At 38.7% G+C, this 16,313-nt stretch overlaps 1 protein-coding gene across 4 annotated transcripts in view; it reads left to right on the top strand.

Annotated features, from left to right (window-relative positions):
* Positions 1-16,100, top strand: part of LOC124147108 (heterogeneous nuclear ribonucleoprotein K-like) — a 56,367-nt gene extending 40,267 nt beyond the window's left edge. For 3 of the 4 annotated variants that reach the window (XM_046517731.2, XM_046517730.2, XM_046517733.2), the window contains 14 exons: positions 5,432-5,550; positions 7,103-7,159; positions 8,076-8,119; positions 8,629-8,701; positions 9,392-9,505; positions 9,807-9,935; positions 10,104-10,270; positions 10,424-10,666; positions 11,006-11,118; positions 11,413-11,468; positions 11,679-11,750; positions 12,047-12,216; positions 14,277-14,306; positions 15,264-16,100. In XM_046517731.2, the coding sequence (XP_046373687.1) occupies positions 5,432-5,550; positions 7,103-7,159; positions 8,076-8,119; positions 8,629-8,701; positions 9,392-9,505; positions 9,807-9,935; positions 10,104-10,270; positions 10,424-10,666; positions 11,006-11,118; positions 11,413-11,468; positions 11,679-11,750; positions 12,047-12,216; positions 14,277-14,306; positions 15,264-15,291 (1,415 nt within the window). In that variant the 3' untranslated portion in view covers positions 15,292-16,100. Of the gene's footprint in view, positions 1-5,431; positions 5,551-7,102; positions 7,160-8,075; positions 8,120-8,628; positions 8,702-9,391; positions 9,506-9,806; positions 9,936-10,103; positions 10,271-10,423; positions 10,667-11,005; positions 11,119-11,412; positions 11,469-11,678; positions 11,751-12,046; positions 12,217-14,276; positions 14,307-15,244 lie in introns of all 4 variants that reach the window. The other variant, XM_046517732.2, reaches the window with a different exon arrangement.
* Positions 16,101-16,313: the final 213 nt, after the last annotated feature.

Raw genomic sequence — 16,313 nt, 5'->3', positions numbered from 1 at the left:
CCCTACACTCTGTTCTGATGAGCAGGAGACACCAGAGAGCCTCCCGAGCGGCTTTTACAGTGTCCACATCAGTCATTACTTAACTAATTGGAAATGTGATGAGTGCACTTATCTTGTCTGTTAATGCTCACCTGTTGTGGGTGAAAAGGGAGAGGCAAGGGTGATGGGGGGATGGGGAAATATGATCCTCTTGTTTGTCATGTCTCAGTCAAACCAGGTAAGGCTAGCCGCAGCGAATGGCTTTCTGAGGGCATATATTGTCAGGTTAGCTGGTGACTTTATAGTCACTGTTTGGTTGGTGTAGTGTAACTCATGAATTAGATATCAGGCCTAATGATCTTAAAGTTATGTCAATTATACAACATTGTTACATGAAGTACCCAAAATGACAAATACAACGATGTTTATGAGTAAAAAGAATTCTTAATTTTGAATGGCTGGTTTCAGGTTTGGACTTCTGTTTTATACCTGTTTGCAAAGTAATTTTTTTTATGAAGGTGATTCAAAGGTCATTTGGATCAAGGTCATAAATGTTTCTTATCTTACTGTCAGGAACTGGCATCATTAATAAATAATTTTGTTTCTTTATCATACACATTTTGCTGCAGAAAAATTTGTGGGAAATGTTATCTTAAATTACATGACCATTAGGTGTTCAAACAAGTCCAGACTTGAAGATTGCTGCTTCTGCTCTGCTTGAACCATAAAATTGATCTGTTCTGAACACGTCTTGCAATGCTCTAACTGCATTTGTCCTTCAAACAGGTTCAAACGGCTTTGTCCAAAACTGAAATACTGATGAGACAAAGCAGACAAATTTGTATGGGCCATGTTTGTCAGTTGTCATGCAACAGCATAATGGTAGAGATCTGCTGATGGAGACTACATTGTTGCTGTCCCACTCTCCCAGTAGTCTGTTGCTACTTGTGTCAGGCTACTGTGTCTTGGAGCATATGCACAAGAGCGGCATAAAGTATTTATGTGGCAACGAGTGCATATTGTTCCGCAGCCTGATCTAACGGCTGGCCTTCATACCTGGCTGATGATAATAACTTGATCATGGGTGGGAAGACATGAAGGCCCATTCAGGCTCACTGTCCTAAATGTGGCCATTATGCTATGTGTAGTCAAACAAAGCACTTATAACAATGGCTTGTTTAACAATGAAATGAAACTGTTTCGATCATCTGACCCTGGAGTAATGGGTATTGACTACCCAACCATCACCCCTTGTTTAAACACCTCTGTGGTCGACCATACATTGTAACTCAGCATTGGACCTTTGTTTCTGGTTATCACATGGCTGGCATCGTCAATACCTGTCTCAGTCATGCATTAATTGCTTTTAATCTTTTCTAAATACACTCAGGCTTCACATATAGCATTGATCGCCTATAGTAGCAGTGCTAGAGGCTTTAGCAGGAGCCGATTTCCATTAGTGAAAGCTGTATGATATGTGTTAGCCCAGTAAATGTGTATGTTGTGGATTTTCATCAACTGTTAACCAGAACTATTAGTGAGTTCCAGGTACTTGAACAGAATGTTCATGATTGTTCTGAGTGAATCATCCGACTATGGGATAATGTAGTTGTGCATCATGTATAAACATGTTGTAATGGTGACTGGATTGTAGGGGTAACTATCTTGAACTGTTATTTGGAAACACTTCTATTGCCCACAGTTAATGAGAATCATGCATCATGTATAAACATGAAGTAATGTCTAGTCATTTATGCTTCCCATACCAATCTATAAAGTCAGTGGTAATAGCCTCTGCCAGGAGTAGGACTTTGAAAGTAGTAATGGTAGGCCTCATTTGCTCTGCACAGTAGGGAGACTGCTTTTATTGTAGGGGCTAGTTTACAATTTCTATGTGCTGTTCACTACATCACAGTTCATGATGGCAGTAAGTGGGCTTGTAGGTCTTGGCAGAACTCTCAGGGAAATTGGAATAGCTGGACTTCTACTTAAAGAATATCATTTTCATTTGATATTTGTTGAATTAAAACATGTTTTTATAGTTGTTAGTTGATGGTCAGATATAGAGTGTCTCTGTAATGCCTGGCCCATCCAGTTGAGTAGAAACGATACGATACACGATACAATACATGATGCATCTTTTATTCTGTATCAGTTTAATGAACCCCAGCATCTTTGTCAGTCAAATATTGCAAAATGTGTTATACAGTAATTAGCATTTCAAGTTCACTAATAAGAATATTCGCTACGGACATGTGTCTACAGCTAGCTTTTCCTTTTGAACCTGATCTGAAATATTAAGAGTCAAAACGTTTCCACACAATTTGGCGTAAATATGCATATCGCGATACATGTTGTATCATCACCTTGCTGTATCGTTTCGACCCTACCACCCAGTCATGTGTCCAGACCATGTGTGTCTTATTGATCAGACAGGAGACGTGCTCCTCCAGGTGGTTCTAGTGGAAACTGACTCCAAGCATAGGCTCCATTTGTTTGTCTTTCGAGTAAATATTTGTTGAAGATCATCAATAACCAATACATGGATTATCTTAGTAATTTCTTAAGTATTTGTAGGTTTGCTGTGCAAGGACTTCTAGCATGATACAGTGATAATTTCCACAATTACATCGCAAACCATGATTGTGTCAAACCAACAGATTTGGTTATATGTCGATGTAGTTTAGTAGATGGCATTCAAATGTCTGCAGAGTTAATTCAGATTACATGAGTTCTGATACTCTTGTAAACCTCAACAGAAAACAATTACCGTCAGTTTGATGCAGGTAGCAATTGAGGCCGACTCCATGCTGAAATAACACAGTTTTCATGGAAATTCTTACCTTAATTGGAAACTAAAACAAGTTTTATTTCGACAGATTTGATTAATAACCATTGCTGGTGATAGAATAAGCTTTGGTTTGAAATGAGGGAAATGGCTTGCCAGGCTAGTAGCTGCTCTGAGTTCTAATTGGCTGTGAGTTGCCAGAGACTGCGTGTCCACTGTGTGATCAATCAAAACACATTGATTTTCACCTCCAGGTATTGATGCCAAAATCGAACATAAGGCTCCCTTTACCTGATACTGTTCCACAGAATAGAAATATTGCTGTCAAACTGAAATTTGGTTGGATAGTTTTGTATGGAACTGCAGAACCCAAAGGCACATATGTGAAATGGCTTCTGAAAAGTATTTAAAATCTTGTAGTTTAGTGAGAAGACCCTCCAAGTAATCTTTTAGTGAGAAGACCCTCAAAGTCGCTTTCTCGCGACTTAGTAAACACATGAAATGGCCAAGTTGTACATGGTTAGCTGATTGCACTATAGTAACAATTGTCTTCAAAAATGAACATCTTTGTTGCATACTTCTTGTACTATTACCGAATAAGTGCTCATGAAATGTCCTTCTGGTCTATGGTTGTCTGTCCAGTTTTGTATTAACTGAGCCTCAAGTTTGGCTATCACAGGTTGATGAAGATAATCAGTCAGATTATGATGGCGTGTGCCACCTCCAGTTATCAAATCTAACCATCACCTGATTATTGGAAGTCCAGGTCCTGCAACAGGCCTCTATGTTTGCTCAGCCTCAGAATGTAAAACAATGAATCAAACAAAAAATTGCCTTTGTTTGTGGGGGTCTGACACTAAGGGACCAGGCGATCAATAGCTTCATCTAATGATGCTAAATACTCAACTACAGATCTTAGGTGGGGGATATTTGAGGCCAGGTTAATCTCGGCTAAACCTTTCTTTTGTATCCCAAACTGATTAGACAGGATCTCTTTGTTGTCCTGTCTTCTATTCTGGAAATTAGGTTTCATTTATATTTATTTGGAAATATTTTCTGCCTTGTTACCTATTGTGTCTAAATAATGTTTTGTTTGGTTAGTGAATTGTTTAGTTGGAAATCCCCCTTATGCTTCCTGCTGTTTTGTTCTTCGTTGATCAACACGACTTTCCGCTGATGAGGCCATTTTACATTTGCAACAAGACATCTACCTGATCGTCAAGAAATAAATAATGCAATCTTTTGTAGAACTCCTTTTGCTATCCAGTTTGCTATAGTTTATTCATACCTGGGAAATGCCACAAGCAGTATCAAGCAACACAGAGTGAATGAACAAAATTTGAAAAGAAAGGTCAACAGATGAAATTATTAATGAAAAGGAACAGAGAAACAATGCAAAGAAAGGGAATAACAGAAAAATTAAATCCACACAATCCCAGGCAGACTTAGAGATTGATTTTGGCTTCCACCACCAATATTTGTCTGCTCAGGTAGCAGAGTGTAGTAACAGGCTCTTTGTTCCCCAGCCTTTTCTTTCCCACAGTAAGAAAGACCAGGTTCCATTGACCATGTTACCGATCATAATGGCTCTGCTTTTAAGGCTTCTGTCCGCTCAAGATGGCCAATATTGGGTAGCATTAGTTTTTTAAATTAGTGCGTCCAGCCCACCAGACTGACTGGCTCCATGTCTTGACTTGATGGCCGTGGATAGCCAAGTTAGAAATTACCAGTATTGATAATAGGCCAAATGGCTTTTTAGATTAGTTCAAGCATTTAGAAGGAAATTTGAAACAATGATGCTGAAGGAAATAATACGATACACTTTTATAACAATGATTAGACTTACATTGAATCAGAAATTCTCTCTCTTTAATTTTGTGTTTTTTTAAATCACTGTGTTGTGTTAGTGTCTGATATATCTCCTCGTCAAATTTCTGGTATTAAAATTTGTGTAAGGTGTATGTTGTTGGCTACCTGGGGCCTGCCTGAGGTGCTAGCATGCCACATCTATCAATTATTCAGCTTCTGCTGGGATGTAATCAACTAAACAGGTGCCTACTCTCCAGCAAATTAAGTGAATAGCAGTTGTTAGGATATTAATATGTTGGAGGTGGTGCCTCTTGCATGACAACCGGTCATGGTGAGGTGGGAGGTCACCAGTCGACCACCTGCTCAAGTCTTTAATCATTGTCTATGCTAACACAGGTAAAACTAGTTTCCTTTTCTTGTTCATATCTGTCTCACTTGCTCATACATATGGAAATATCCTTGTTAAAGTGTGCCAGATATGTGCTAGATCAAGTTTGAAGCCCTCAACACCATGGTTGAACATAGCTGCACATCTGCTGCGTACTGGATTTGTCAGTTAAGGTGGATAGCGGGGTGGGAAAATAATGAATAAGCAATTCAAAGCCATAGGGAGACATTCTTTTCTGAGGGAGTCAAGTGCATTTATCACAAGTTTTGTTTGGATTGTATTTCTTTCCCTGCAATCGCTTATGTGAGCTTGTGTTTATTATGTTCACAATATAAAAAGTAGGTAGCACACAAATTAATTTGCATCAAATTGTATTTTAGCAATTTATCAGGCGCTGAGATGTGAGGCTTCTTATGTACTAGCTGTTGTTAATATTATTACTACATGTAAAAACTTTGTCCTTTCAGGCAGAATGAAACGCCCCCTAGATGAAGGTGGAGAAGAGGAGGAAGGGAACTGTGGTGCCCCCAAGCGGCAGAGAGGGGAGGGACCCAAGGTGGATCTGCGAGTGCTCATACAAAGCAAGGTTAGTTGCATTATGATACCCCAGGCAGCTGAGAAACAAAATGATACATGCTTATCTTTCTGTTAATGTACTGATGTGTCGTTTCAAAATGTTAATATTAGTTTATTGTAGATCCTTGTGTCCTTGTGTCCTGGTGATTATTTGCAATAACACTTCAGTTGGATAGGTTTTTTTCTCTGTTAAAAGTCTGAACAAGATCTTACTCATGTGTTAGCTTCTGCTAGTCATCTTGTATGTGAGTCATTATAGGGCTGTACAATAGAACCAGTAGTCAGAGAGCAGCCTTCTATAATGGGGCACGTGCCCAAGTTGGATGAAGAGCTGTTGACCGTGGCCTTTAAGTGGTTAATGTCCACATCAGTCCCCCATGCTGTGCCGTCCATCTCCTTGGGCTATTGTTCACCTGTGTGCCGGTGGAAGATGTCAATGAACAAGCATCCTGTGTCCACTTCTGTCTTGGGGGTGGGACTCGGAACCAGATTAACCCTTAGCACCTGAAGTCTCCAAACAATGCAACAAAGATTAAATCTTTATAATGTAGGAGGTTAATGGTCTATTTATAGGATCTTAATGAATAATTCAGGTAAACTGTTTGCCACAAATTCATTTGGCTGCCATTAGTATTTCACCTGTGCAATGTTGTGAGTTAATCGAGAGCTTTGGGTGTTGCTGATCTGTTGAACAACAATGGCAGTATTGGGGACAATGATTTATTCATGTTGTTGGATTGACCATGTTCCTTACATCGCCTCCATACACTGCCTCAAATATGGCAATAAATCACCATACGGAACTCTCCTTGCTAATGGGGTAGGAATGTTTTTGAGACCAAAGGGACTTGAGTGATTGTCGCTATAATTGTGTTACCATTACAAGAAGCTCAGAGCAGCGTGATTGGATCTTGATGAGATAGTGAAGCAAGCTCTGCATCTGCTGTATTCTTGCTGCAAAACTATTCCTAAGTCATTTTTTATCGATTAGAAAGTTGAAGGAAAATCTGAAGCCACTCTGCAACAATTTCTCAGCTGGACATGCTAGACGTGCCACTTATTTTAGTTATAGTCAGATTTTCCTGTAAGATAATATTCAGCATGTATCATCAGTAGTGATGTAGCTAGTCTGAACCCAAGAATATAAGGAAGAAAAGATTATGAGTTTCAGAATCTTAATCTGTTTTCCAACTGTTGAACTGTAGAAGTAGCCTATATCTAATTAGTGATTTCAAGCCAGATGACTCAAGATTCATACAGTCATACAAGGGGATGGGGTCACAGATGCAGTTCAGAACTATATTTGAAATAACACTCTTTACAGTTGCGTGTACATATCTCTGCCAGTCAGCCATAAGACAATACAACCTGCATCCCTTCCAATTGAGTATTATCAGATTGCCACTTTGGGTGAAACTTTAATGTCTCTGTTTCATACAAAGAAAGATGGTTAGTTACAAAAGAACAAGTTTGTTTGTTGTTCTTGTTTTATTCCTATTTGATATTATTTGATAGTTATGAATTTTGTCCCCAGTATTTCAAAAGGAAGTTTCTGTTTTCAGAATGCAGGTGCCATTATTGGCAAAGGAGGAGTGAATATCAAACGTCTTCGAAGTGATGTGAGTATTATATGAACAGACTAAGGTTACTCCCCTTGTTACTGTTTTCAATTTCTGTAAGAGATAACATATCACATGCACATCATTATAGCACATGTCAACAGTTTGACTAATACAAAAGTTTGAAGTGACAGTACACCAAACCCCTGAAAACTATGTTTTCTGACATATCATGAAGTTCATAGTACTTCCAACTAAAGCTTTGCAGGCACTGCCTGAGGTGTCCAATATGTCGCTCAACAGAGTCCACGTCCTCTGCTGTAGCTCTACAGTGATTGTTTTGCTGCAAGTGTATACCTCCAAAGCAGTTAGTTGTCCTTAGGTATCACTGGTTTGTGGATTATTCCCGTACAATCATATATGTTAAACAAAATTGTTACATGAAACATAATTGTTTGAACCCTTTAAGATGTTTAACTTTAGTTTGGCTTGGACACTGTTATGCAATAAATTGAAAAAAAATAAGTAAATGAAATTAAAAAATGAGATAATCACAAAGAAAACATGTAGATAAAATATTTCCTTTTGAAGGTAATTTGATATATAATACAATGATTTTGGCCCTGTTCCTCCTCTTGCCTGGGGTCCTCCAGTTGTTTGGGGCCATCCACTCTGGCCAAATGTAATCAAATAGCCCATTTATAGAGCCCATTTAGAACATTGTGTCATTACCATGCTTCAATTTTTGCTTATTCTTGGATAATGACATGCCTTTTTATTTTCTCAGAATGTGAGTAACAGAATGACTAAGTATGATCCTTGCCCATATATTTTGTGTAGAAGATCTGATAATTATTCTTGTACCCTTCCTTCCTCCTCGCCACCCCAAACTCTCGCCCGCCCGCCCATCAAACAATGGCCTTGACCCTGATTGTCTGAATGTCCTTGACACGGAATCATGGTTCGCCCTCTGAAGTTCAAAGCCACAGTAACGGTACCAGATAGCGACGGTCCGGAACGGTATGCACCCTGTCTACATCAGTTGGTTACACCCGCACAGCCTACTGCCCAGTTTGAGGGGGGTATTCAAGGGGTTGTTGGATTTTGTGGGGGAAAACACTTCCTCTGAACCCTTTATAAGCTCCAGAGTGTGCCCTTGTAATAAAATTGAAATAAGAAGAAAGTTCCTTGGCCAGACTTTTTTTCTGACCTCATAAAATTACCCGAAGTCATGCCTGCCAGCAATGAATGCCGTGAATTGTTTTGGATTTAATTTCTTTTATGTGTTGTCATTTGTTTAAAGAAATACAGTTAAAGTACATGAAAAAGTTACAGAAGTTAGCATGGTATGCATATTAAACACATTTTGTTTTGTTTTGAGTTAACAAAAATTTTACTCTTCAAGTCCGAGTCCAACAAGGAGAATTTAACATCTGGTATTTGTAGATCTTACACATAGCGTGAATGTTGTGTTGTGTCTTGTGTGCATCTCTGACGACCCTGTAACTGTGATCATACTACTGTTGCAGCATTCTCTCCGTCAGCGCAGACCTCGGCACCGTACTGGAGTGTATACTTGATGTCATTCCCAATCTGGAAGAGGTACGCTTTCACCATGACAACGCAATATTGATACTTCACAGGAAAATTTAGTTACTTTTATCACCAGAAATGATTAACAATACAGCCATGTTTGTATTTTTGTATATTTAATAAGATAAAGTTATAAAGAATTAAATTGCAGAAATCTATCAGAACATTAATCTATTAACTGATGTGGCAGTGATCACGTTCCAACGCACCTTTATTCTGGATCCTACAATAGTTGACTCAAGGAAATGGTGTCTTGGTTTTTCCTGAAAGCTAAATATGGCTTGTGGACATGCCTGACATTGCCAGTGTGATTCCCGCTGCCAACATTAGCTGTTGCGGAGACAATATAACTCTAGTTTTATGCCTGCACCAGATGGAATAGAAATACTTCCATGATTTTTTGCAATTGTAACTATCAATGTTGAGCTGACATTGCACTCAAGAAATTCCTTCTTTTTTTCATTCCTGGAATTGTAGTGATGATAGATCAATGTGAAATAGCATTTATTCACTTCCGCCAGTTTACCTCTTTTGATATATGTTAGCACACTATCCTGTTGTGGCTAATGATGAAAGTCCAATGATTCTTGCAATGTTATACTTGAAATGGACATTATCATTGCCCAAGTGTGATGTTTATGTTTTGCATTGAACAAGTTACTATGTCATTGTGTACTCATGCTGTCCATTGTACACCAGTACAAGAATCATGATGACTTGGACTTCGACTGTGAGATGCGGATGCTGGTTCACCAGAGTCAGGCAGGATGCATCATTGGCCGAGCCGGCTTTAAGATCAAAGAACTTAGAGAGGTGGGTCAGCATTCAAAACAGCACCCCATAGTTTGCTGAATATTACACTGTTTAGCTTACATGATGTACTTTGTCAAACACCCACTGTGGTTGTAATTAGAAATATTAATTCTTGAGGACCTTCTTCAATTTATAACATTGATTTGTGTCCTCCATCTTTGCCATAACATTTTATGCTGCTCATTGTATATGGGGACCTGTGTCTGTCTTATGCTGATGTCAGTAATCCTTTGGTGACACAATACAATTATGCTAATATGGACCAGATCATGTTGTCTTTATCTTGCCTAAATTGTTTCAGAAAACTGGAGCTAACATTAAAGTGTACTCGCAGTGCTGTCCACAGTCCACAGATCGGGTGGTGATGATCTCTGGCAAGCCCAAAATTGTCGTTGGTTGTATTGAGGAGGTGTTTGAAACTCTACAGCAGGTGAGACTGAACTTTACTGCTCGTAAATCATTAGCTTATCTTTATGCATATAATGTCAAACCTTTCTTCATGTGATAGTACTGATATGTGTAGTTTAAATGGAATAACTTTGTGTATTCACGAAACCTGCATCTAGATAATAAGTATATGTGTTTCAACTCTTCCTAGGCTCCACCTAAAGGGCCCATCCAGCCATACGACCCTCACAATTATGATGAGTTCTTTGCACATGAATATGGTGGCTTCACATCTGCTGAAGGTGGCCGAGGCAAGGGAGGCCCACGGGGAGCTCCTCCTCCCCCACCCAGAGGAAACTTCGGAATGAGAGGTGGAAGGTCAGTCACGACACCATTTATTTTCTTATGTAGATGGTGGTAAATTTGCATATTCGTTTAAATTGCAAAATATAATTATTTATTTTGGATATTGAATTAATTGGTATTTTCACTGAAATAAATATCATTAAATACTTTTTGATTTTCTTTCAGGGGCCGAATGGGGATGAATGATTTTGGTATGGGTGGAGGGATGAACATGGGTTTTGGCCGTGGAGGACGGGGCCGAGGGGGGATGATGGGCAGAGGGGGGATGCGAGGAGGTATGGGTGGTGGTATGGGGGGCATGGGAGGAGGAATGGACAATGACATGAGTGAAATGGGGGGAGGCTCCTTTGGAATGGCGTTCGGACAAGGAACAAGTCGAGGCAGCATGGGAGGACGTGGAGGAATGAGGTATATGAGTCTTCAGTTATCTATGTTTCTCTTCAGTTGGGATTTATCTTTCTTCATGGAGGTGTACACAAATATCTAAGTTTGTTATCAAGTTAATGTTAATTATTTATTATTATTCTAATGATAACTTGGGTTGAATAGTGGTTAAACTATATAGTGGTGCTCATTACGCCAAAGTCCTTGATTAGATCTCCCACATGGGTAAAATGTGTGAAGCTCATTCTTGGGGGCCTCTTCCATGAATAATTCTCGAAAGGGTGCAGTACCGAACTTGCTGAAATGAAACCTTATCTTCATGTCAGTGATCCTTGCTTTAACATGTTTTTGAATGTATTCCAGGGGGTCTCCAAATGGCAATATGGGCGGCGGTGGAGGGAACATGAACCGTGGAGGCGGAGGTGGCCAGGGGGACTTCTCCTCTCCCAAATCTCTACTTGCTGATGTTGACCAAGGTCAGAACAATTGCTATTACTTCAATATATCTTTATCAATTCACTTACTTCTATTTTCTTTGATCTGTAGGCTTATCACAAGTGAGTTTATGAAAGCATGCAACCAGTTTTATGTTGTGTGACAAGATGTTCTTCATATTGAATTTTTTTTTTTTTCCCTCACTTGATGTCAAAAAACCTTCTTTGAAGTTTCCATTTTGTGATATTAGTCCTGAATAAGTAAGCTGACTTTGTAGAGCATGTGTTGTACTGGACTGCTAATGTATATTGTCTGTATGGCTTTTGTGTCTGCAGGGATGGGAGGAAGCTTCAACCAGGGAGGAGGGATGCATGACTTCGGGGATGATATGGTGAGTTGATGTACCAGTTGTTGTCATGTCAGCAATTTGTGCAGTGGCCTGATCACAACTTCATTGACAGATATAGTTATTAATATTCTATTTAAGATAACGATTCAAATGAAAGTGTGTCCCTTGATATCTTCGATGCTTGCTACTTGTACCTTGTGAATATGCTGTGTTTACATTTTTTTTATGTTTGACTGTTTATCCTTGTTCCAGGGTGGCATGGGGAACCAGGGGATGATGTTTGATGAAAAAACAAACTCCACACAAGTCACCATTCCAAAAGATGTAAGAATGATGGCTCTCTAAAAAAATCAACAGCTTCGAAAAAGGCTCTATGATTTTGTCCTTATGATAACTATTATTCAAAATGAAAAAGAATAAGAAATCACATGTTATGCTACTCAAAAGAAGTTGAAGAACACCCGGTTCTTTCATATTAGTATAGTTGACTTGTCATTATAAATTTTTATGCAGAATAATAATTCTACCAGAAAATGTTATGGAGACATATTGTTTATTTTCAAATTTCTATCATGGCAGAAATGAGCGGAGAATGACACTTCTTTCTTCATGTGTTTCAGATGGCTGGTGCAATCATTGGCAAAGGTGGTAGTCGTATCATGGATATTCGCCGCCAGTCAAATGCTCAGATCGTGATTGATGAGGCCCTACCAGGCTCCAATGACCGAATCATCACTATTACAGGAACCCCCGACCAGATACAAAACGCTCAGTACTTGCTGCAGATGAGGTGAGCCTTTACAAATACTAAGCTTGTATAACCAGTACCTAACAATATAGTCAAGCTAGTCAGTCTCACAAGTAGAGCAGGCCAAAAAAAGCATTCATTGATTATCAATTTGTTTTCCAAATTTTGAGACACAAAAATGAAATTATTAATAATTTCCTTTTTGATCTTTTGATTTCCTATTTTTGGAATATAGATCTATTTACTTCAAAGGAATTGAATCATTTCAGACAGATAAGCAACACTAACTGAAAGCTTTCTAATTCTCTACTTGTTGAGACTGTATCTTGTACTGTGATAGACAAGTAGATGCTTGACTCTTGACTCCTACCATGTCTGATAACATCTCTCCCCTGCTAGTGGATTAACTCTGGAATCTTGTCAGGTGCTCGGATTAACATTGGTTAGTGATAGCGTAAAAATCTTGCTGCGACTTTGCATGGTTCCCTTAAGGCATGGATCTAACAATTTGAGTTCAGTAATATGCCCTAACTTGTAACACCTGACATAGTGGAACTGGTTTCTTGTGCTGCTTGTAACTGCTTGTTGGGTAGTTTTGATACATCAACTAAGTTTTATTCTCTTCCTATGGCTTGGAAAATTCAATCTTTACAATGTTCTTCTAAGTCCCGGGATATCATTTGTTAATTGAAGGTGTTGGGGAATTTCTACTACCATGGAGTGTTTGCAATTGTAATTAGTTATGGTGTTGGCTAGATGGTGTTGGCTAGATGCTTGTTTAATTGCCTGATCTGCAACTGATACTTACCACCTGGTGATGGATGCTTGCTACCATTAACTCTCAGTCTTAGTCTGGAAGACTAGTGATTTTGTTGTTGTACATACCTAACAATAAATCACATTCTTCTCTGACTAAGGCTGTGCCTAACAGCCTGCTGCCTTGACCCTAACCTAGCATGACATTCACACTGGATGACCTAGGTCACTATGACCCTTCAAGTCTTGTTTCATATTAACATTCTTAGCATGGAGATGGGTTTTTTTGCTTGATTTCATACAGAAGCTGGTATATTGGACTTCAGGATCTAGTTTTGTTAAGAGTGATTTTTCTTCATTGTGTGTTTCTCAGTGCTAGGACACTGAGATGAAGATTGTCGTGGTAGGTCATGTTACAGTCAGAGTTGGAACGCGAAAGTTTACAGTTGTGTAGGTGTAGTACTTATATCTATGATCAGATTCAGTGGAGTGGTTTGTTTATTGGTTAGTTAAAGCAAATTGAGAACTCTGCAAATTGTGATCCTTTGATTTGAGATGGGCTTGTGAATCACATACAAGTAATAAAGAAGTTTGGTGATGATTTCCAACCAAGTTTGCATATGGAATTTTGGGTATTGAAAAAAGCTGTAGTGTTAAGGAAGTTACTCTGTTTCCTTGATTTGTTATATATTTTTGGTCTTTATCAAGAACCTTCTCTTCACTTACATTTTATTGCTGATCTGTTGTCAAACTTTGACCATATTTGTCCCTTCATCAAACTGAAGTGAAAAGTTTAAAGGAAAAGATCAGTATTTATTGAATAATCTACCTAGAAAAGTACATTTGGATACATTGTGTTGGCATGGTAGTTTGTGTGCATGATCTATGTACCCTTTTATTCTAATTTCAAAGAACCTTATACAGTGGAAGGATAACGATTTGTCCTAACTTGTGTAACTTTGTGGTTTTGGTGTGTGGCAGTTCAATAGGCCACTCCTGTTTGTCTTAAGCATATTTACTTACAAAATGACTCTTTCTTTAGTATTTTCTGTCTTCTGAACCTTTTGTTCTTATTCTAAAACATGATACCTATCCTATCTAATACCTCAACAGCGATCCATTTTGTCATATTTATTGTTCTTGTAATCTGTAATTATTTCATCTGGATTATTTTTCACTTGTTTGATCATGATCTGAAGTCACCTTTCTAGATGTGTTTTCCAAATGTTTCTATTTAATGCCAAGAAAACCAAATGACATAAAGTATTTTGTGCTAGGTTGTGTTAATGTTGTATGTCTTTGTGTTGACTGTTGGTATACTGAGATTGTGTGTTTCTAATCATCAGACTGAGAGGGCAGATGCAACAAGCAGGGGGGTGAGTACAGCATCAGGTCCTTCATTTCACCACTGTGTAGTCCGCTCAGCGCTCCATCATTACTCACTGGCCAACAAGCTAGTTTGCATGTCATCACAAGATGGTCAAAAGTTTGACAAGCTTGTGTGTTGTCTGTCTCTCTCACTGCTATCTACACTTTGTAAGCTGGGGTCTCCTTCTGCAGTGCTTCCATTTTGACCTACTTCTCACAGCTGATACTGTCATGTACTAATCCCTGTCCAGGAGTGAGGGTGTCTGGTGTCATGCATGAGGTCTTGTCATTGAAAGCTGCTGACCATGTAGTGGTAGTAATGGGCCCAAGCTAAAGTTGCCGGATATGAAGCTAAGTTTGATGATCAGATCCTGATTCCTGTTCAGGATCTCTTTTCTTGTCCAAGGAACAAGGATCTCTTTCCTTGTCCTAGAAGCCAGGATCTCTTTCCTTGTCTGAGGAGCCAGGATCTCTTTCCTTGTCTGTGGAGCCAGGATCTCTTTCCTTGTCTGAGGAGCCAGGTTTTCAATATCCTTGTTTGAGGATCCTAGATATCTTTCATTGTCTGAGGAGCTTTGCTATCCTTCATTTTTTTCGCTCACAAAAAATTCTTGTTATAAAATTACCAGCATTTCTGCCATTTCATTGTATATTTCTGGTCTGCTGTCATAGCTTGTAGCATATCCATTGCATGTGTACTGCTGCATTATTTTGTCCATGTCACTTTACAATAAATTCAACAAAATTGTTGAATTATCATATATCTGTGAGAAGAATTTTGAAGCTGTTTCAGTATTTTTTATATTGATTACTGCCATTATCTGCACTATGCTTAATTAGACACCTGAATATGTCTGCATTATTGTGAACTCCAAAAGAAAGTCTCTTTCATAATTTGAAGTAGTTCTTGTCGTTGAGCATGTTGAGTGATAAAAATATTTAGTAGAATCTAATTTATTTTGCAGTGTGAAGAAGTACTCAGGGAAGTACTAGGAGATGTATGTGACTTTGGGGGATCATCTACTTGGACCAGTCGGCTCTGTCTCATCTAGATAGCTCATGCTGACAGTGCTTGCACAACCAAGGGGAAATAACTGTAGGCAGCTTGTCACATAGCACATACTGTAGGCAGGACACTGAGCGCTGACTGTGGAGAGCCTCTTCTCACTGCAGCGGACGGGGAGATTCCACGACACATGCCTTTTGTATATTTGTATTCAACTACTGCACTTTTGATAGGGCAATAACTGTTGGTTCTTCACTGACCTGTCACTAGAAATGAGCTTAACATTCAAATCTTTTACAATGAAATCACGACAATTCATAAAGAATAATGTTTTAAGCATTCATTGTCACCTGTTAATGACAAGCCACGCTTCATGTATGTGTTCATTTTGTTATGACCTAGATGAACAAACTTAGCTTGAGAAGTCTGTTCCACGTAGCTCAACATCTCACAAACTACATTCAAGAAATCTCGTATTAAAAGTGCATTTTGGTAATAAATACAAGTGACTATTTTTTTATCTCCCTTTCATCTCATGTTTGTATCAGATGTTCTATGTTTTATTTCACAAATTTCATACTCATTTTTCACTTGCAACCACATAGGTTGTGTTTGTTTTATTATTTAACACAAGATACATCATTGTAATTATTTTTAGGTTCTGTTGATGCAGCATGTTTGTGTAGGTCGGACACGGGGGTCCGAGCGGGTCATTTTATCATTGTATTGTCATTGTTTTAAAATGTAAAACATGTTGAAATAATATGTTATTATTATAATAAACAGTTCAGTTCTATATTTGTGTTTGTTGTATTCATGCAGCTTTTTCAAAACATGGTCAGCCTTAACAAGTCAGTGTTTTAACAGTACGCCCCTGTAGCCAACATACAAGCCTAGTCCAGCAAATCTTTGGTCTCCAAAGAAAATTGAACAGTTAAGGATGCAGAATCAGTTGAGAAACAATTATTAGCAAAGACTTATTTGACTCTGCTTCTCAACTATAGTCAGA

This window comes from Haliotis rufescens, unplaced genomic scaffold (genome assembly GCF_023055435.1).
Source record: "Haliotis rufescens isolate VD_foot unplaced genomic scaffold, xgHalRufe1.0.p SCAF_1, whole genome shotgun sequence".
NCBI lineage: Eukaryota > Metazoa > Mollusca > Gastropoda > Lepetellida > Haliotidae > Haliotis > Haliotis rufescens.
This window is presented reverse-complemented; position numbering and strand designations above follow the sequence as displayed.